The sequence below is a fragment of the Bombina bombina genome, chromosome 5 (assembly GCF_027579735.1).
Source record: "Bombina bombina isolate aBomBom1 chromosome 5, aBomBom1.pri, whole genome shotgun sequence".
Lineage (NCBI taxonomy): Eukaryota > Metazoa > Chordata > Amphibia > Anura > Bombinatoridae > Bombina > Bombina bombina.
In genome coordinates this window covers 786,372,162-786,394,384 of record NC_069503.1, presented here as the reverse complement: position 1 = coordinate 786,394,384, position 22,223 = coordinate 786,372,162, and the positions used below count along the sequence as shown (strand labels likewise).

The window sequence follows — 22,223 nt, the reverse complement described above, 5'->3', positions numbered from 1 at the left end:
CTTTGCTGGGCTCTTTGCCATTTCCTGTTGGGGAAGATAATATCCCACAAGTAAGGATGACGCCGTGGACCGGACACACCTATGTTGGAGAAATATATACATAAAACTATTTTTTAGAAATAGAAAACAGAAAATTGGCATGTATGTATGTATTCACCCCCTTTTTTATGAAGCCCATAAAAAGCTCATTACCTCTACCTTCAGAAGTCACATAATTAGTGAAATGATGTCCACCTGTGTGCAATCTAAGTGTCACATGATCTGTCATTACATATACACACCTTTTTTGAAAGGCCCCAGAGGCTGCAACACCTAAGCAAGAGGCACCACTAACCAAACACTGCCATGAAGACCAAGGAACTCTCCAAACAAGTAAGGGACAATGTTGTTGAGAAGTACAAGTCAGGGTTAGGTTATAAAAAAATATCCAAATCTTTGATAATCCCCAGGAGCAACATCAAATCTATCATAACCAAATGGAAAGATCATGGCACAACAGCAAACCTGCCAAGAGACGGCCGCCCACCAAAACTCACGGACCGGGCAAGGAGGGCATTAATCAGAGAGGCATCACAGAGACCTAGGGTAACCCTGGAGGAGCTGCAGAGCTCCACAGCAGAGACTGGAGTATCTGTACATAGGACGACAATAAGCCATACGCTCCATAGAGTTGGGCTTTATGGCAGAGTGGCCAGAAGAGAGCCATTACTTTCAGCAAAAAACAAGATGGCACGCTTTGAGTTTGCGAAAAGGCATGTGGGAGACTCCCAAAATGTATGGAGGAAGGTGCTCTGGTCTGATGAGACTAAAATTTAACTTTTCGGCCATCAAAGAAAACGCTATGTCTGGCGCAAACCCAACACATCAAATCACCCAAAAAACACCATCCTGTGGGGTTGTTTTTCAGCAGCTGGGACTGGGAAACTGGTCAGAGTTGAGGAAAAGATGGATGGTGCTAAATACAGGGATATTCTTGAGCAAAACCTGTACCACTCTGGGCGTGATTTGAGGCTATGACAGAGGTTCACCTTCCAGCAGGACAATGACCCCAAACACACTGCTAAAGCAACACTTGAGTGGTTTAAGGGGAAACATGTAAATGTGTTGGAATGACCTAGTCAAAGCCCAGACCTCAATCCAATAGAAAATCTGTGGTCAGACTTTTAAAGATTGCTGTTCATAAACGCAAACCATCCAACTTGAAGGAGCTGGAGCAGTTTTGCAAGGAGGAATGGGCAAAAATCTCAGTGGTAAGATGTGGCAAGCTCATAGAGACTTATCCAAAGCGACTTGGAGGTGTGATTGCCGCAAAAGGTGGCTCTACAAAGTATTGACTTTAGGGGGGGTGAATAGTTATGCACATTGACTTTTTCTGTTATTTTGTCCTATTTATTCACAATAAAAAACAAAATAAAAAAAACATCTTCAAAGTTGTGGGCATGTTCTGTAAATTAAATGATGCAAATCCTCAAACCATCCATGTTAATTCCAGGTTGTGAGGCAACAAAACACGAAAAATGCCAAGGGGGGTGAATACTTTTGCAAGGTATTGTATACATACACATACACACACACACACACACACACACACACACACAACACTTGACAAATCATTGGAAAAGTAAAGGTGCCCTTTTTTCAGATTCCCAATGCTGTTTAATAATATTTGTTGAAAAGGCTCAGGAAGCAAGTTATTCAGTAGCAGAACGTATTGTTTAGAAAAGGGGGGGAGGGGTCAGTGTTGCTGAGAACCTAATAATGCCAATGCCAATGTCAAATAGAACTTTAAAGGGACAGTCTACTCCAAAATTGTGATTGTTTAAAAAAAACATAGATAATCCCTTTGTTACCCATTCCCCAGTTTTATTTACTCAACAGTAATAATATACTTTTACCTCTGTGATTACTTTATATCCAAGATTCTGCAGAATACCCCCTTATCGCTGAGCTTTTTACAACATACATTTTAGCCACTTAGTGCAGTCTCAGTTGTAACTCCACAGGAGCGAGCACAGTGCTATCTATATGGTACACATTAACTAGCTCTGTCTTGCAGTGAAAAGCTTATGAAATGGACTGAGCTAAAAGGAGACCTACAGTGGCTTAAAAACCAGGCAGAGATTTAGAGTTCTAGATGTTATAAAGTATATTAATATAACAATACTGGTTGTGCGAAGCTGGGGAATGGGAAGTAAAGGCATTATTTTTTTTAAACAATAAAACATTTGGAGTAGACTGTCCCTTTAAGTGAACATATTGATGACATTTAACATAATGTTGAAGAGGTTTATGTAAAGATGATAATCGGCTTTCTATTCAGGTTGATGAGTCAACAGATTTTAATTTATAAACGCCATGATTTAGCTTACACGTGCAAACCAAACACTTTTCTTTTATGATTCAGATAGAGAATACAATTTTAAACAACTTTCCAATTTACTTCTATTATCTAACTTGCTTCATTCTCTTGGTATCCTTTGCTGAAGAAGCAGCAATCCCTACTGGGTGCTAGCTGAACATCTAGGATGAGCCAATAACATAAAGGCATATATGCGCAGCCACCAATCAGCAGCTCCTAAACCTACCTAGGTATCCTTTCAAACAAAAGATAGCAAGAAAACAGAAACAAAACAAATAGCTAACAGTACATTGGAAAATTGGTTTAAAAAATTCAAAAAGAATCTAATGTTCTATCTGAATCATGAAACAAAAAAAAATTGGGTTTCATGACCCTTTAAATCAATGTATTCCCTCTTTGCATCATTCACTCAAACCTTTTGCAAGGCTTGATCAATTTGAAAGGAATGCATCACCATTGATCTGTTAAAGCTACCACCTTGCTCGATATTTGAATGGTTAAACCTACCCCATTTCTCTGTAGTTTTGTCTTTTCGGTTTGATTTGACAGAATTATTAATTGTCCTTATTGTAAAATCAGTAATTTCAAAGGCTGCACTAGAAATGTTTTGTGTTATATATGGTTTTCCCTTTTCCTTTTGTTTGGGCGAGGGGGTTAAGTAAGTAAAAATCAATAAAGAAGCGCTGCTTACTTGAATAAAGAGTAGCATCCATCTTTCCAACTCGTACTGGCGTCCCACTAACTCTCATCTCTATACCAACTTCATTCCAAACGGGTTCAAGTTTCTTGCAGTGACCACACCACGGTGCATAAAACTAAAACAAAACCATGATAAATTAATGCCAGAAATATGAAATATAGGAAATGTTAAAACAATAAATATTCTATAAGGAGTATGGCAGTGAGGGTATTTGTATTTAAATAATTAAAGTAAAAAAAAAAAAAAAACATAAAATGAATTTGCCAGTAGTACAAATAAATCTACGGGTGTTGATATTTTGAAACCTAGGTTACACTGCAGGTATCAGAAGGAGAGTTTCTGCACATGTGCAGGCACTGGGGTGCAGTGAAAGCTAGATCTCAACATGACACCCATTACTAGAGGAAGGCAGGAAATAATCTCAATATGATGCTTATAACATGCATTTAGTGTTTATTGTCCCTTAAAAAACAAAAATACATATACAGGTATACCCCGCTCATACAGCGGGTTAGGGACCGGAGCCCCGCTGTAAAGTGAAAACCGCCTTAAAGTGAAACAAGGCAGTTTTAGCTTTCTTTTCACTTGCCAGTGTGTTTGAAAACATGTTTGAACTAACATATATTAGGGTTACAATAATGCTATGTTTAGTTTAACACTAGCACAGACTTCAATTAGTATTCAATAAATACTGTACCTGTAAAATAGTGACAGTTACTGTAGTAAAATTTGCCAGACTATAGCACTGAGACACAGATTGCACTGTAATGCTGTAAACAGAGTGAACTAAGCATAACAAAATGGTGCCAGTCACTTTTCTCGCAATCTCACAATAATTACAGCACTGTTTCAAATTTCTTGGAGGTTGAACTTCAGCTCCACAAAGCGCTGTATTAGCGAAGCGCTGTAAAGTGAAGCGCTGTAAAGTGGGGTATACCTGTACAGGTTATTATCAGTAATTGTATTTACTCACAAAATTCAGGGACTTAACACAACAACAAAACTTGGCTAGCATTTGTTTCTTGCGATTATAGTTATAAAGAAATAAAATCCCTCATCTGAATGGTAGGACAAAATTGATTCAGATATATCTAAGAATTAAAAAGGTATATAAGATTTTCAACATATTAATACATTCTGTAAACTATTTGCCAAAGTTTAAACAATCATCTGGCAGCTGGGAAACACAAGAAAGAAAGGATCTTTTTCAAATGAAGGTCTCCATTTCTTTTTGTATGCTTGATTGCAAGGTATTGACTCCCCCCCCCTTCCCCCTGGTCTTACGTATCATAGGAGACTACATTTGCAACACTGATTATTTGGATTCTTTAGGTGTCTGAGTTTTTATGGAAATTGCTTAACAACAAGAAGGGCATGAAACCTTTAGAAGTGGGGTAAAGCCTCTGAAAAAGTGTCCAAACGCCATAAAGAAATTACCTAGTGTTAAGAGCAGATCACCATTCTGCAAAAGAGGAAATATTTTAAATGAGTGTCTTGATCATCTATATAAATAATGGGAGGGGTAGGGAATTTGCAATAGCATCCCACTCCTGGAGAAACACCCACCCAGTTGTATGTGTGATAGCATGCATCCAATAAAAAGCCTCCTAGATACAAGAAACACATGTATCCAAGTGGTAGAAGTGACCTACATTCAAAACAGGGGCTTCTCCTTTTTTCAAATGAGGGGCCACTTTTCCATCTAGGTCAGGGGTTGGGCTATGCGATATGGAAAAAAACAAATATCATGATTTGTTTATTAAATATTATGAGTGTGATTTTATTAAAATATTTTTAAACATACATTTTGCATTAAAAATGCATTTAACTGTGCAAAACAGTGGCGTTTTCCCCTTGCAATTTGCATTGAAGACTGAATAGGTCAGAGAAAAGAACACCACCATTTCACCACCTTCTTTCTCTGTGCACACTTCAAGAATGGAGCAACGGTTAATACTTCCTTGTCCACCCCTTGGATGAGTGGTCGGTGGTGCTGCTGCTGGGCTGGACTGGAGCATTTGTGTGACTGACATGTTAAGGAAGCCACAGTTTGTTTGTTTTTTAAAATAAAAATATAGAAGCCTCACGCAATTCTGATATTGTATAGCCTCATATCGAGATAAATGCACAGCCCTAGTCAGAGGGGCCCAAACTATGGCCAAGGGCCTCATTTAGCCCTCCAGGGTTTTCTGTATAGAGATATTCTCTGCAAACACAGAATAGAGATACATTTGTCTCTTAGGCTTCCTTTACACCAAACAGGTTAAAACTGTTCTTCTATAGAGAAAGCTTATATAGTTGCCAACTGATGCATTTGTAATTAATGAGAAAAAAAGTGGAACACAGCATTCATTGGTAAAACAACATTTATGTTTATTTGATGCAGAGGTTTATTTTAACCCTGAAAAGTTTATGTATGTGGGAAAATGCTGTTTAGGGCACTAGTTGGCACTGGCTCCAAATTTACAAAAGTCAAAATAGTGAGCTTTTGGAACCAATGCTTTTGGGTTGGGCCTTCCATATATCACTTGACTTTAGAGTAATAGGGTTGTACTTTGGATAAGTTTATTGCCCTTTTATGTTGAAATCTTTTATTGAAAAGTATTATCCAAACAATAATAATAGTAAGCATAAACAATAAACCAGAAAGATTGAAAAATAGAATTTATGTTTACCTGATAAATTCCTTTCTCCTACGGTGTATCCGGTCCACGGCTTCATCCTTACTTGTGGGATATTCTCAATCCCTACAGGAAGTGGCAAAGAGAGCACACAGCAGAGCTGTCCATATAGCTCCCCTCAGGCTCCGCCCCCCCAGTCATTCGACCGGCGGTTAGGAGAAAAAGGAGAACCATAGGGTGCAGTGGTGACTGTAGTTTACAAAAATAAATTTAAACCTGACTAAAATGCCAGGGTGGGCCGTGGACCGGATACACCGTAGGAGAAAGAAATTTATCAGGTAAACATAAATTCTGTTTTCTCCTACATTGGTGTATCCGGTCCACGGCTTTATCCTTACTTGTGGGAACCAATACCAAAGCTTTAGGACACGGATGAAGGGAGGGAACAAGTCAGGTAACCTAAACGGAAGGCACCACTGCTTGTAAAACCTTTCTCCCAAAAATAGCCTCAGAAGAAGCAAAAGTATCAAATTTGTAAAATTTGGCAAATGTATGCAGAGAAGACCAAGTCGCTGCCTTACAGATCTGTTCAACAGAAGCCTCATTCTTGAAAGCCCATGTGGAAGCCACAGCTCTAGTAGAGTGAGCTGTAATTCGTTCAGGGGGCTGCCTTCCAGCAGTCTCATAAGCCAACCGGATGATGCTTTTCAGCCAGAAGGACAGAGAGGTTGCAGTCGCCTTTTGGCCTCTCCACTTGCCAGAATAGACGACAAACAAGGACGATGTTTGTCTGAAGTCTTTAGTTGCTTTTAGATAGAACTTTAAAGCACGAACCACACCAAGATTGTGCAACAGACGTTCCTTGTTAGAAACTGGGTTAGGACACAGAGAAGGAACAACTACTTCCTGGTTGATATTCTTATTGGAAACAACTTTTGGAAGAAAACCAGGTTTGGTACGTAAAACGACCTTATCTGTATGAAACACCAGATAGGGTGAATTACACTGCAAAGCAGACAATTCAGAAACTCTTCTAGCAGAAGAAATAGCTACTAAAAACAAAACTTTCCAAGATAGTAATTTAATATCTATGGAATGTAGAGGTTCAAACGGAACCCCTTGAAGAACTGAAAGAACTAAATTTAGACTCCATGGAGGAGCCACAGGTCTATAGACAGGCTTGATTCTGACTAAAGCCTGGGCAAACGCCTGAACATCTGGCATTGCTGCCAGACGCTTGTGTAACAAAACAGACAGAGCGGAAATCTGTCCTTTTAAGGAACTAGCTGACAAACCTTTCTCCAATCCTTCTAGGAGAAAAGCTAGAATCCTTGGAATCCTAATCTTACTCCATGAGTAACCTTTGGATTCACAACAACAAAGATATTTCCTCCATATCTTATGGTAAATTTTCCTGGTGACAGGCTTTCTAGCCTGGATCAGGGTATCTATAACTGATTCCGAAAACCCACGCTTAGCTAGAATCAAGCGTTCAATCTCCAAGCAGTCAGTTGCAGAGAAAACAGAATTTATGTTTACCTGATAAATTACTTTCTCCAACGGTGTGTCCGGTCCACGGCGTCATCCTTACTTGTGGGATATTCTCCTCCCCAACAGGAAATGGCAAAGAGCCCAGCAAAGCTGGTCACATGATCCCTCCTAGGCTCCGCCTACCCCAGTCATTCGACCGACGTTAAGGAGGAATATTTGCATAGGAGAAACCATATGATACCGTGGTGACTGTAGTTAAAGAAAATAAATTATCAGACCTGATTAAAAAACCAGGGCGGGCCGTGGACCGGACACACCGTTGGAGAAAGTAATTTATCAGGTAAACATAAATTCTGTTTTCTCCAACATAGGTGTGTCCGGTCCACGGCGTCATCCTTACTTGTGGGAACCAATACCAAAGCTTTAGGACACGGATGAAGGGAGGGAGCAAATCAGGTCACCTAAATGGAAGGCACCACGGCTTGCAAAACCTTTCTCCCAAAAATAGCCTCAGAAGAAGCAAAAGTATCAAACTTGTAAAATTTGGTAAAAGTGTGCAGTGAAGACCAAGTCGCTGCCCTACATATCTGATCAACAGAAGCCTCGTTCTTGAAGGCCCATGTGGAAGCCACAGCCCTAGTGGAATGAGCTGTGATTCTTTCAGGAGGCTGCCGTCCGGCAGTCACATAAGCCAATCTGATGATGCTTTTAATCCAAAAAGAGAGAGAGGTAGAAGTTGCTTTTTGACCTCTCCTTTTACCAGAATAAACAACAAACAAGGAAGATGTTTGTCTAAAATCCTTTGTAGCATCTAAATAGAATTTTAGAGCGCGAACAACATCCAAATTGTGCAACAAACGTTCCTTCTTCGAAACTGGTTTCGGACACAAAGAAGGTACGACTATCTCCTGGTTAATGTTTTTGTTAGAAACAACTTTTGGAAGAAAACCAGGTTTAGTACGTAAAACCACCTTATCTGCATGGAACACCAGATAAGGAGGAGAACACTGCAGAGCAGATAATTCTGAAACTCTTCTAGCAGAAGAAATTGCAACCAAAAACAAAACTTTCCAAGATAATAACTTAATATCAACGGAATGTAAGGGTTCAAACGGAACCCCCTGAAGAACTGAAAGAACTAAGTTGAGACTCCAAGGAGGAGTCAAAGGTTTGTAAACAGGCTTGATTCTAACCAGAGCCTGAACAAAGGCTTGAACATCTGGCACAGCTGCCAGCTTTTTGTGAAGTAACACAGACAAGGCAGAAATCTGTCCCTTCAAGGAACTTGCAGATAATCCTTTCTCCAATCCTTCTTGAAGAAAGGATAGAATCTTAGGAATCTTTACCTTGTCCCAAGGGAATCCTTTAGATTCACACCAACAGATATATTTTTTCCATATTTTGTGGTAAATTTTTCTAGTTACAGGCTTTCTGGCCTGAACAAGAGTATCAATAACAGAATCTGAGAACCCTCGTTTTGATAAGATCAAGCGTTCAATCTCCAAGCAGTCAGCTGGAGTGAGACCAGATTCGGATGTTCGAACGGACCTTGAACAAGAAGGTCTCGTCTCAAAGGTAGCTTCCATGGTGGAGCCGATGACATATTCACCAGATCTGCATACCAAGTCCTGCGTGGCCACGCAGGAGCTATCAAGATCACCGACGCCCTCTCTTGATTGATCCTGGCTACCAGCCTGGGGATGAGAGGAAACGGCGGGAATACATAAGCCAGTTTGAAGGTCCAAGGTGCTACTAGTGCATCTACTAGAGTCGCCTTGGGATCCCTGGATCTGGACCCGTAGCAAGGAACCTTGAAGTTCTGACGAGAGGCCATCAGATCCATGTCTGGAATGCCCCACAGTTGAGTAATTTGGGCAAAGATTTCCGGATGGAGTTCCCACTCCCCCGGATGTAATGTCTGACGACTCAGAAAATCCGCTTCCCAATTTTCCACTCCTGGGATGTGGATTGCAGATAGGTGGCAGGAGTGAGTCTCCGCCCATTGAATGATTTTGGTCACTTCTTCCATCGCCAGGGAACTCCTTGTTCCCCCCTGATGGTTGATGTACGCAACAGTCGTCATGTGGTCTGATTGAAACCGTATGAACTTGGCCTTTGCTAGCTGAGGCCAAGCCTTGAGAGCATTGAATATCGCTCTCAGTTCCAGAATATTTATCGGTAGAAGAGATTCTTCCCGAGACCAAAGACCCTGAGCTTTCAGGGGTCCCCAGACCGCGCCCCAGCCCATCAGACTGGCGTCGGTCGTGACAATGACCCACTCTGGTCTGCGGAAGGTCATCCCTTGTGACAGGTTGTCCAGGGACAGCCACCAACGGAGTGAGTCTCTGGTCCTCTGATTTACTTGTATCTTCGGAGACAAGTCTGTATAGTCCCCATTCCACTGACTGAGCATGCACAGTTGTAATGGTCTTAGATGAATGCGCGCAAAAGGAACTATGTCCATTGCCGCTACCATCAAACCTATTACTTCCATGCACTGCGCTATGGAAGGAAGAGGAACGGAATGAAGTGTTTGACAAGAGTTTAGAAGTTTTGTTTTTCTGGCCTCTGTCAGAAAAATCCTCATTTCTAAGGAGTCTATTATTGTTCCCAAGAAGGGAACCCTTGTCGACGGAGATAGAGAACTCTTTTCCACGTTCACTTTCCATCCGTGAGATCTGAGAAAGGCCAGGACTATGTCCGTGTGAGCCTTTGCTTGAGGAAGGGACGACGCTTGAATCAGAATGTCGTCCAAGTAAGGAACTACTGCAATGCCCCTTGGTCTTAGTACCGCTAGAAGGGACTCTAGTACCTTTGTGAAAATCCTTGGAGCAGTGGCTAATCCGAAAGGAAGCGCCACGAACTGGTAATGCTTGTCCAGGAATGCGAACCTTAGGAACCGATGATGTTCCTTGTGGATAGGAATATGTAGATACGCATCCTTTAAATCCACCGTGGTCATGAATTGACCTTCCTGGATGGAAGGAAGAATTGTTCGAATGGTTTCCATTTTGAACGATGGAACCTTGAGAAACTTGTTTAAGATCTTGAGATCTAAGATTGGTCTGAACGTTCCCTCTTTTTTGGGAACTATGAACAGATTGGAGTAGAACCCCATCCCTTGTTCTCCTAATGGAACAGGATGAATCACTCCCATTTTTAACAGGTCTTCTACACAATGTAAGAATGCCTGTCTCTTTATGTGGTCTGAAGACAATTGAGACCTGTGGAACCTCCCCCTTGGGGGAAGCCCCTTGAATTCCAGAAGGTAACCTTGGGAGACTATTTCTAGTGCCCAAGGATCCAGAACATCTCTTGCCCAAGCCTGAGCAAAGAGAGAGAGTCTGCCCCCCACCAGATCCGGTCCCGGATCGGGGGCCAACATTTCATGCTGTCTTGGTAGCAGTGGCAGGTTTCTTGGCCTGCTTTCCCTTGTTCCAGCCTTGCATTGGTCTCCAGGCTGGCTTGGCTTGAGAAGTATTACCCTCTTGCTTAGAGGACGTAGCACTTGGGGCTGGTCCGTTTCTACGAAAGGGACGAAAATTAGGTTTATTTTTGGCCTTGAAAGACCTATCCTGAGGAAGGGCGTGGCCCTTACCCCCAGTGATATCAGAGATAATCTCTTTCAAGTCAGGGCCAAACAGCGTTTTCCCCTTGAAAGGAATGTTAAGTAGTTTGTTCTTGGAAGACGCATCCGCTGACCAAGATTTCAACCAAAGCGCTCTGCGCGCCACAATAGCAAACCCAGAATTTTTCGCCGCTAACCTAGCCAATTGCAAAGTGGCGTCTAGGGTGAAAGAATTGGCCAATTTGAGAGCACGGATTCTGTCCATAATCTCCTCATAAGGAGGAGAATCACTATCGATCGCCTTTACTAGCTCATCGAACCAGAAACACGCGGCTGTAGTGACAGGGACAATGCATGAAATTGGTTGTAGAAGGTAACCTTGCTGAACAAACATCTTTTTAAGCAAACCTTCTAATTTTTTATCCATAGGATCTTTGAAAGCACAACTATCTTCTATGGGTATAGTGGTGCGTTTGTTTAAAGTAGAAACCGCTCCCTCGACCTTGGGGACTGTCTGCTATAAGTCCTTTCTGGGGTCGACCATAGGAAACAATTTTTTAAATATGGGGGGAGGGACGAAAGGTATACCGGGCCTTTCCCATTCTTTATTTACAATGTCCGCCACCCGCTTGGGTATAGGAAAAGCTTCTGGGAGCCCCGGGACCTCTAGGAACTTGTCCATTTTACATAGTTTCTCTGGGATGATCAAATTCTCACAATCATCCAGAGTGGATAATACCTCCTTAAGCAGAGCGCGGAGATGTTCCAACTTAAATTTAAATGTAATCTCATCGGGTTCAGCTTGTTGAGAAATTTTCCCTGAATCTGAAATTTCTCCCTCAGACAAAACCTCCCTGGCCCCCCCTCAGACTGGTGTAGGGGCATTTCAGAACCATTATCATCAGCGTCCTCATGCTCTTCAGTATCTAAAACAGAGCAGTCGCGCTTGCGCTGATAAGTGGGCATTTTGGCTAAAATGTTTTTGATAGAATTATCCATTACAGCCGTTAATTGTTGCATAGTAAGGAGTATTGGCGCGCTAGATGTACTAGGGGCCTCCTGAGTGGGCAAGACTGGTGTAGACGAAGGAGGGAATGATGCAGTACCATGCTTACTCCCCTCACTTGAGGAATCATCTTGGGCATCATTTTCAGTGTCACATAAATCACATCTATTTAAATGAGAAGGAACCTTGGCTTCCCCACATTCAGAACACAGTCTATCTGGTAGTTCAGACATGTTAAACAGGCATAAACTTGATAACAAAGTACAAAAAACGTTTTAAAATAAAACCGTTACTGTCACTTTAAATTTTAAACTGAACACACTTTATTACTGCAATTGCGAAAAAGTATGAAGGAATTGTTCAAAATTCACCAAAATTTCACCACAGTGTCTTAAAGCCTTAAAAGTATTGCACACCAAATTTGGAAGCTTTAACCCTTAAAATAACGGAACCGGAGCCGTTTTTATCTTTAACCCCTTTACAGTCCCTGGTATCTGCTTTGCTGAGACCCAACCAAGCCCAAAGGGGAATACGATACCAAATGACGCCTCCAGAAAGTCTTTTCTATGTATCAGAGCTCCTCACACATGCGACTGCATGTCATGCTTCTCAAAAACAAGTGCGCAATACCGGCGCGAAAATGAGGCTCTGCCTATGATTAGGGAAAGCCCCTAGAGAATAAGGTGTCTAAAACAGTGCCTGCCGATATTATTTTACAAAAATACCCAGATTAAATGATTCCTCAAGGCTAAATATGTGTATATATGAATCGATTTAGCCCAGAAAATGTCTACAGTCTTAATAAGCCCTTGTGAAGCCCTTATTTACTGTCTGAATAAAAATGGCTTACCGGATCCCATAGGGAAAATGACAGCTTCCAGCATTACATCGTCTTGTTAGAATGTGTCATACCTCAAGCAGCAAAAGACTGCTCACTGTTCCCCCAACTGAAGTTAATTCCTCTCAACAGTCCTGTGTGGAACAGCCATGGATTTTAGTAACGGTTGCTAAAATCATTTTCCTCTTACAAACAGAAATCTTCATCTCTTTTCTGTTTCAGAGTAAATAGTACATACCAGCACTATTTTAAAATAACAAACTCTTGATTGAATAAAAAAAACTACAGTTAAACACTAAAAAACTCTAAGCCATCTCCGTGGAGATGTTGCCTGTACAACGGCAAAGAGAATGACTGGGGTAGGCGGAGCCTAGGAGGGATCATGTGACCAGCTTTGCTGGGCTCTTTGCCATTTCCTGTTGGGGAGGAGAATATCCCACAAGTAAGGATGACGCCGTGGACCGGACACACCTATGTTGGAGAAACTAGGTTTGGATGTTCGAATGGACCTTGAATTAGAAGGTCCTGCCTCAAAGGTAGCTTCCATGGTGGAACCGATGACATTCACCAGGTCTGCATACCAAGTCCTGCGTGGCCACGCAGGAGCTATCAGAATTACCGAAGCCTTCTCCTGTTTGATCCTGGCTACTAGCCGGGGGAGAAGGGGAAACAGTGGAAAGACATAAGCTAGATTGAACGACCAAGGCGCTACTAAGGCATCTACCAATGTCGCCTTGGGATCCCTGGACCTGGACCCTTAACGTGGAACTTTGGAGTTCTGACGTGACGCCATCAGATCCAGATCTGGAATGCCCCATAGTTGGGTTAACTGGGCAAAAACCTCCGGGTGAAGTTCCCACTCCCCCGGATGGAAAGTCTGACGACTCAGATAATCCGCTTCCCAGTTGTCCACTCCTGGGATGTGAATTGCTGATAGATGGCAAGAGTGATCCTCTGCCCATTTGATGATTTTGGATACCTCTCTCATCGCCAGGGAACTCTTTGTTCCCCCTTGATGATTGATGTACGCCACAGTCGTCATGTTGTCCGACTGAAATCTTATGAATTTGGCCTCCGCTAGTTGAGGCCATGCCTGGAGCGCATTGAATATCGCTCTCAAATCCAAAATGTTTATCGGGAGAAGAGATTCTTCCCGAGACCATAGGGCCTGAGCCTTCAGGGACTCCCAGACCGCGCCCCAGCCTAGGAGGCTGGCGTCGGTCGTGACAATGATCCACTCCGGTCTGCGGAAACTCATTCCCTGAGACAGGTGATCCAGAGACAACCACCAGAGGATTGAGTCTCTGGTTTTCTGGTCCATTTGAATCTGGGGAGACAAATCTGCATAATCCACATTCCACTGTTTGAGCATGCACAGTTGCAATGGTCTTAAATGAATTCAAGCAAATGGAACCACGTCCATTGCTGCAACCATGAGTCCTATTACCTCCATGCACTGAGCTATGGATGGTTGAGGAATGGATTGAAGAACTCGACAAGTGTTCAGAAGTTTTAACTTCCTGGCCTCTGTCAGAAAGATCTTCATTTCCACTGAGTCTATTATTGTTCCCAGGAAGGGAACCCTTGTGAACGGGGACAGGGAACTTTTTTCTATGTTCACCTTCCACCCGTGGGACCTTAGAAAGGCTAGAACAATGTCTGTATGAGCCTTTGCTTTGTGAAAGGACGACTCTTGTATTAGAATGTCGTCTAGGTAAGGTGCTACTGCAATGCCCCTTGGCCTTAGCACTGCTAGAAGAGACCCTAGCACCTTTGTGAAAATTCTGGGAGCAGTGGCCAATCCGAAAGGAAGAGCCACGAACTGGTAATGCTTGTCCAGAAAGGCGAACCTCAGGAACTGATGGTGATCTTTGTGGATAGGAATACGCATCCTTTAAGTCCACGGTAGTCATATATTGACCCTTCTGGATCATTGGTAAAATTGTCCGAATGGTTTCCATTTTGAATGATGGAACTCTGAGGAATTTGTTTAGGATCTTTAAGTCCAGAATTGGCCTGAAAGTTCCTTCCTTTTTGGGAACTACAAACAGGTTTGAGTAAAATCCCAGTCCTTGTTCTGCTGTTGGAACTGGGTGTATCACTCCCATTTTTAAAAGGTCTTCTACGCAATGTAAGAATGCCTGTCTCTTTATCTGGTCTAAAGATAAGCGAGACATGTGGAACCTTCCCCTTGGAGGAAGGTCCTTGATTTCTAGAAGATACCCCTGAGAGACAATTTCTAGTGCCCAGGGGTCCGGAACATCTCTTGCCCAGGCCTGAGCAAAGAGAGAAAGTCTGCCCCCTACTAGATCCGGTCCCGGATTGGGGGCTACCCCTTCATGCTGTCTTGGTAGCAGCAGCAGGCTTTTTGGCCTGTTTACCCTTGTTCCAGCCTTGCATTGGTTTCCATGCTGGTTTGGGCTGGGGTGCGTTACCCTCTTGCCTAGTGGCTGTAGAGGTAGAAGGCGGTCCGTTCCTGAAATTGCGAAAGGAATGAAAAACAGAATTTATGCTTACCTGATAAATTACTTTCTCCAACGGTGTGTCCGGTCCACGGCGTCATCCTTACTTGTGGGATATTCTCTTCCCCAACAGGAAATGGCAAAGAGCCCAGCAAAGCTGGTCACATGATCCCTCCTAGGCTCCGCCTACCCCAGTCATTCGACCGACGTAAAGGAGGAATATGCATAGGAGAAATCATATGATACCGTGGTGACTGTAGTTAGAGAAAATAATTCATCAGACCTGATTAAAAAAACCAGGGCGGGCCGTGGACCGGACACACCGTTGGAGAAAGTAATTTATCAGGTAAGCATAAATTCTGTTTTCTCCAACATAGGTGTGTCCGGTCCACGGCGTCATCCTTACTTGTGGGAACCAATACCAAAGCTTTAGGACACGGATGATGGGAGGGAGCAAATCAGGTCACCTAGATCGAAGGCACCACGGCTTGCAAAACCTTTCTCCCAAAAATAGCCTCAGAAGAAGCAAAAGTATCAAATTTGTAAAATTTGGTAAAAGTGTGCAGTGAAGACCAAGTCGCTGCCTTACATATCTGATCAACAGAAGCCTCGTTCTTGAAGGCCCATGTGGAAGCCACAGCCCTAGTGGAGTGAGCTGTGATTCTTTCAGGAGGCTGCCGTCCGGCAGTCTCATAAGCCAAACGGATGATGCTTTTAAGCCAAAAAGAGAGAGAGGTAGAAGTTGCTTTTTGACCTCTCCTTTTACCAGAATAAACAACAAACAAAGAAGATGTTTGTCTGAAATCCTTTGTAGCCTCTAAATAGAATTTTAGAGCACGAACTACATCCAAATTGTGTAACAAACGTTCCTTCTTTGAAACTGGACTCGGACACAAAGAAGGCACAACTATCTCCTGGTTAATGTTTTTGTTAGAAACAACTTTCGGAAGAAAACCAGGTTTAGTACGCAAAACCACCTTATCTGCATGGAACACCAGATAAGGAGGAGAACACTGCAGAGCAGATAACTCTGAAACTCTTCTAGCAGAAGAAATTGCAACCAAAAACAAAACTTTCCAAGATAGTAACTTAATATCTACGGAATGTAAGGGTTCAAACGGAACCCCTTGAAGAACTGAAAGAACTAAATTGAGACTCCAAGGAGGAGTCAAAGGTTTGTAAACAGGCTTGATTCTAACCAGAGCCTGAACAAAAGCTTGAACATCTGGCACAGCTGCCAGTTTTTTGTGAAGTAAAACAGATAAAGCAGAAATCTGTCCCTTCAAAGAACTTGCAGATAATCCTTTCTCCAAACCCTCCTGTAGAAAGGATAGAATCTTCGGAATTTTTATCTTGTTCCATGGGAATCCTTTAGATTCACACCAACAAATATACTTTTTCCATATTTTATGGTAAATTTTCCTAGTTACAGGCTTTCTAGCCTGAACAAGAGTATCAATGACAGAATCTGAAAACCCACGCTTTGATAAAATCAAGCGTTCAATCTCCAAGCAGTCAGTTGGAGTGAAGCCAGATTCGGATGTTCGAATGGACCTTGAACAAGAAGGTCCTGTCTCAAAGGTAGCTTCCATGGTGGAGCCGATGACATATTCACCAGGTCTGCATACCAAGTTCTGCGTGGCCACGCAGGAGCTATCAAGATCACCGAAGCCCTCTCCTGATTGATCCTGGCTACCAGCCTGGGAATGAGAGGGAACGGTGGGAATACATAAGCTAGGTTGAAGGTCCAAGGCGCTATCAGTGCATCTACTAGAGTCGCCCTGGGATCCCTGGATCTGGACCCGTAGCAAGGAACCTTGAAGTTCTGACGAGACGCCATCAGGTCCATGTCTGGAATGCCCCATAATTGAGTTATTTGGGCAAAGATTTCCGGATGGAGTTCCCACTCCCCCGGATGGAAAGTCTGACGACTCAGAAAATCCGCTTCCCAATTTTCCACTCCCGGGATGTGGATTGCAGACAAGTGGCAGGAGTGATTCTCCGCCCATTGAATTATTTTGGTCACTTCCTCCATCGCCAGGGAACTCCTTGTTCCCCCCTGATGGTTGATATATGCAACAGTCGTCATGTTGTCTGATTGAAACCTTATGAATTTGGCCTTTGCTAGTTGAGGCCAAGCTTTGAGAGCATTGAATATCGCTCGCAGTTCCAGAATGTTTATCGGGAGAAGAGATTCTTCCCGGGACCATAGCCCCTGAGCTTTCAGGGGTTCCCAGACCGCGCCCCAGCCCACCAGACTGGCGTCGGTCGTGACAATGACCCACTCTGGTCTGCGGAAGCTCATTCCCTGTGACAGGTTGTCCAGGTTCAGCCACCAACGGAGTGAATCTCTGGTTCTTTGATCTACTTGGATCGTCGGAGACAAGTCTGTATAATCCCCATTCCACTGTCTGAGCATGCACAGTTGTAATGGTCTTAGATGAATTCGTGCAAAAGGAACTATGTCGATTGCCGCAACCATCAAACCTATTACTTCCATGCACTGCGCTATGGAAGGAAGAAGAACAGAATGAAGTACTTGACAAGAGCTTAGAAGTTTTGATTTTCTGGCCTCTGTCAGAAAAATCTTCATTTCTAAGGAGTCTATTATTGTTCCCAAGAAGGGAACACTTGTTGACGGGGACAGAGAACTTTTTTCTATGTTCACTTTCCACCCGTGAGATCTGAGAAAGGCTAGGACAATGTCCGTATGAGCCTTTGCTTTTGACAGAGACGACGCTTGAATCAGTATGTCGTCCAAGTAAGGTACTACTGCAATGCCCCTTGGTCTTAGCACCGCTAGAAGGGACCCTAGTACCTTTGTGAAAATCCTTGGAGCAGTGGCTAATCCGAATGGAAGTGCCACAAACTGGTAATGCTTGTCCAGAAAGGCGAACCTTAGGAACCGATGATGTTCCTTGTGGATAGGAATATGTAGATACGCATCCTTTAAATCCACCGTGGTCATGAATTGACCTTCCTGGATGGTAGGAAGAATTGTTCGAATGGTTTCCATCTTGAACGATGGAACCCTGAGAAATTTGTTTAGAATCTTGAGATCTAAAATTGGTCTGAATGTTCCTTCTTTTTTGGGAACTATGAACAGATTGGAGTAAAACCCCATCCCTTGTTCTCCTAATGGAACAGGATGAATCACTCCCATTCTTAACAGGTCTTCTACACAATGTAAGAATGCCTGTCTTTTTATTTGGTTTGAAGACAATTGAGACCTGTGGAACCTCCCCCTTGGGGGTAGTTCCTTGAATTCCAGGAGATAACCTTGAGAAACTATTTCTAGCGCCCAAGGATCCTGAACATCTCTTGCCCAAGCCTGAGCAAAGAGAGAGAGTCTGCCCCCCACCAGATCCGGTCCCGGATCGGGGGCCAACACTTCATGCTGTTTTAGTAGCAGTGGCAGGTTTCTTGGCCTGCTTACCCTTGTTCCAGCCTTGCATCGGTCTCCAGGCTGGTTTGGTTTGAGAACTATTACCCTCTTGCTTAGAGGGTGTAGAATTTGAGGCTGGTCCGTTTCTGCGAAAGGGATGAAAATTTGGCTTATTTTTAGCCTTAAAAGACCTATCCTGAGGAAGGGCGTGGCGCTTTCCCCCAGTGATGTCTGAAATAATCTCTTTCAAGTCAGGGCCAAACAGCGTTTTACCTTTGAAAGGGATGTTAAGCAATTTGTTCTTGGAGGACACATCCGCTGACCAAGACTTTAGCCAAAGCGCTCTGCGCGCCACAATAGCAAAACCTGAATTTTTCGCCGCTAATCTAGCTAATTGCAAAGTGGCGTCTAAGATAAAAGAGTTAGCCAATTTAAGTGCTTGAACTCTGTCCATAACCTCCTCATACGAAGAGTCTTTATTGAGCGACTTTTCTAGTTCTTCGAACCAGAAACACGCTGCTGTAGTGACAGGAACAATGCATGAAATTGGTTGTAGAAGGTAACCTTGCTGAACAAACATCTTTTTAAGCAAACCCTCTAATTTTTTATCCATAGGATCTTTGAAAGCACAACTGTCTTCTATAGGGATAGTAGTGCGTTTGTTTAGAGTAGAAACCGCCCCCTCGACCTTGGGGACTGTCTGCCATAAGTCCTTTCTGGGGTCGACCATAGGAACTTGTCCATCTTACATAATTTCTCTGGAATGACCAAATTGTCACAATCATCCAGAGTAGATAACACCTCCTTAAGCAGAGCGCGGAGATGTTCCAATTTAAATTTAAAAATAATAACATCAGGTTCAGCTTGTTGAGAAATTTTTCCTGAATCTGAAATTTCTCCCTCAGACAAAACCTCCCTCCTGGCCCCTTCAGATTGGTGTGAGGGTATGTCAGAACCATTATCATCAGCGTCCTCATGCTCTTCAGTATCTAAAACAGAGCAATCGCGCTTTCTCTGATAAGTAGGCATTTTGGACAAAATGTTTTTAATAGAATTATCCATTACAGCCGTTAATTGTTGCATAGTAAGAAGGATTGGCGCACTAGATGTACTAGGGGCCTCTTGTGTGGGCAAGACTGGTGTAGACACAGAAGGGGATGATGCAGTACCATGCTTACTCCCCTCGCTTGAGGAATCATTTTGGGCAACATCATTATCAGTGGCATCATTGTCCCTACTTTGTCTGGACACTATGTCACATTCATCACATATATTTAAATGGGGAGGAACCTTGGCTTCCAAACATACAGAACATCGTCTCTCTGATGGTTCAGACATGTTAACAGGCATAAACTTGATAACAAAGCACAAAAAACGTTTTAAAATAAAACCGTTACTGTCACTTTAAATTTTAAACTGAACACACTTTATTACTGAAAATGTGAAAAAGTATGAAGGAATTGTTCAAAATTCACCAAAATTTCACCACAGTGTCTTAAAGCCTTAAAAGTATTGCAAAGTATTGAAAGCTTTAACTCTTAAAATAACGGAACCGGAGCCGTTTTTACATTTAACCCCTATACAGTCCCTGGTATCTGCTTTGCTGAGACCCAACCAAGCCCAGAGGGGAATACGATACCAAATGACGCCTTCAATAAGCTTTTTCAGTGGTTCTTAGCTCCTCACACATGCATCTGCATGCCTTGCTTTCCAAAAACAACTGCGCATTAGTGGCGCGAAAATGAGGCTCTGCCTATGACTAGAAAAGGCCCCCAGTGAAAAAGGTGTCCAATACAGTGCCTGCCGTTTTTTTTTTTTTTTTTTTTTTTTTTAATAGTTAACATCCATTAAATATACTTATAAAGTAATCGTTTTAGCCCAGAAAAATGTCTACCAGTCTTTAAAGCCCTTGTGAAGCCCTTTATTCTTATACTAAACTAAGAAAATGGCTTACCGGTTCCCATAGGGAAAATGACAGCTTCCAGCATTACCAAGTCTTGTTAGAAATGTGTCATACCTCAAGCAGCAAAAGTCTGCCCACTGTTTCCCCCAACTGAAGTTAATTCATCTCAACAGTCCTGTGTGGAAACAGCCATCGATTTTAGTAACGGTTGCTAAAATCATTTTCCTCTTACAAACAGAAATCTTCATCTCTTTTCTGTTTCAGAGTAAATAGTACATACCAGCACTATTTTAAAATAACAAACTCTTGATTGAAGAATAAAACTACATTTAAACACCAAAAAACTCTTAGCCATCTCCGTGGAGATGTTGCCTGTGCAACGGCAAAGAGAATGACTGGGGTAGGCGGAGCCTAGGAGGGATCATGTGACCAGCTTTGCTGGGCTCTTTGCCATTTCCTGTTGGGGAAGAGAATATCCCACAAGTAAGGATGACGCCGTGGACCGGACACACCTATGTTGGAGAAATTAGACTTGTTTTTAGCTTTGAAAGGTCTATCCTGTGGGAGAGCATGGTCCTTTCCCCCAGTAATATCTGAAATAATTTCTTTCAACTCTGGCCCGAATAGGGTCTTACCCTTAAAAGGAATATTAAGCACTTTTGTTTTGGACGACACATCCGCCGACCACGATTTTAGCCAAAGCGCTCTACGCGCCACTATTGCGAAGCCAGAATTTTTCGCCGCTAATTTAGCTAACTGCATAGCGGCATCTGTAATGAAAGAATTAGCCAACTTCAGGGCGTGAATTCTATCCATGACTTCATCATAAGAAGTCTCCTTCTGGAGCGAGTTTTCTAATTCCTCAAACCAAAAAGCAGCTGCAGTGGTTACAGGAATAATGCAAGAAATTGGTTGAAGAAGAAAACCTTGTTGAACAAAAATTTTCTTAAGTAAACCTTCTAATTTTTTATCAATCGGATCTTTGAAAGCGCAACTGTCCTCTATTGGTATAGTCGTGCGCTTAGCTAGCGTTGAAACTGCCCCCTCTACCTTAGGGACCGTCTGCCACGCGTCCCTTCTAGGGTCAATAATTGGGAACATTTTCTTAAATATAGGAGGGGGAACAAAGGGTACACCTGGCTTCTCCCACTCCTTAGTCACGATATCCGCCACCCTCTTAGGTATCGGAAATGCATCAGTGTGTACTGGGACCTCTAAGAATTTGTCCATTTTACACAATTTTTCTGGGATCACCAAAGGATCACAATCATCAAGTGTAGCTAGGACCTCCTTAAGTAGGGCGCTGAGGTGTTCTAGCTTAAATTTAAATGCTATGGCATCAGGCTCTGCCTGCTGAGAAACTTTTCCTGTGTCAGAAATTTCTCCCTCAGACAGGCCCTCCCTCACCGCCAAGTCAGATTGATGTGAGGGCACTACAGATAAATTATCCTCTGCGTCAGCTTGCTCATTTTCTGTGTTTAAAACTGAGCAATCACGCTTCCTAGGAAAAGCTGGCAGTTTAGATAAAAATGCTGAAAGCGAATTATCCATTACTGCCGCTAACTGTTGCATAGTAATCACAATTGGTGCGCTAGATGTACTGGGCATCGCTTGCGCGGGCATAGCTGGTATTGACACAGAAGGAGAGGATAGCGAGCTATCTTCACTACCTTCAGCTAAAGAATCATCTTGGGCTATATTTTTAAGTGAGATTGTATGGTCCTTAAGCTGCTTGGATGCTATGGCACACTTCACACATAAATTTAATGGGGGAACCACCTTGGACTTTGAGCATACAGAACATAGGCTATCTGAAGATTCAGACATGTTTGACAGACATAAACAGAACTTCAATGCAATAAAAATGATTTTTGACAAAAACGTTACTGT

At 42.8% G+C, this 22,223-nt stretch overlaps 1 protein-coding gene across 1 annotated transcript in view; it reads right to left on the bottom strand.

Moving 5' to 3' along the window:
* The window catches only part of TMX3 (thioredoxin related transmembrane protein 3), a 403,888-nt gene that overhangs the window by 317,737 nt on the left and 63,928 nt on the right, over positions 1 to 22,223 (bottom strand). Inside the window, exon 4 of the mRNA XM_053714874.1 lies at positions 3,051 to 3,174. Within this exon, the coding sequence (XP_053570849.1) occupies positions 3,051 to 3,174 (124 nt within the window). The remainder of the gene's footprint in view (positions 1 to 3,050; positions 3,175 to 22,223) is intronic.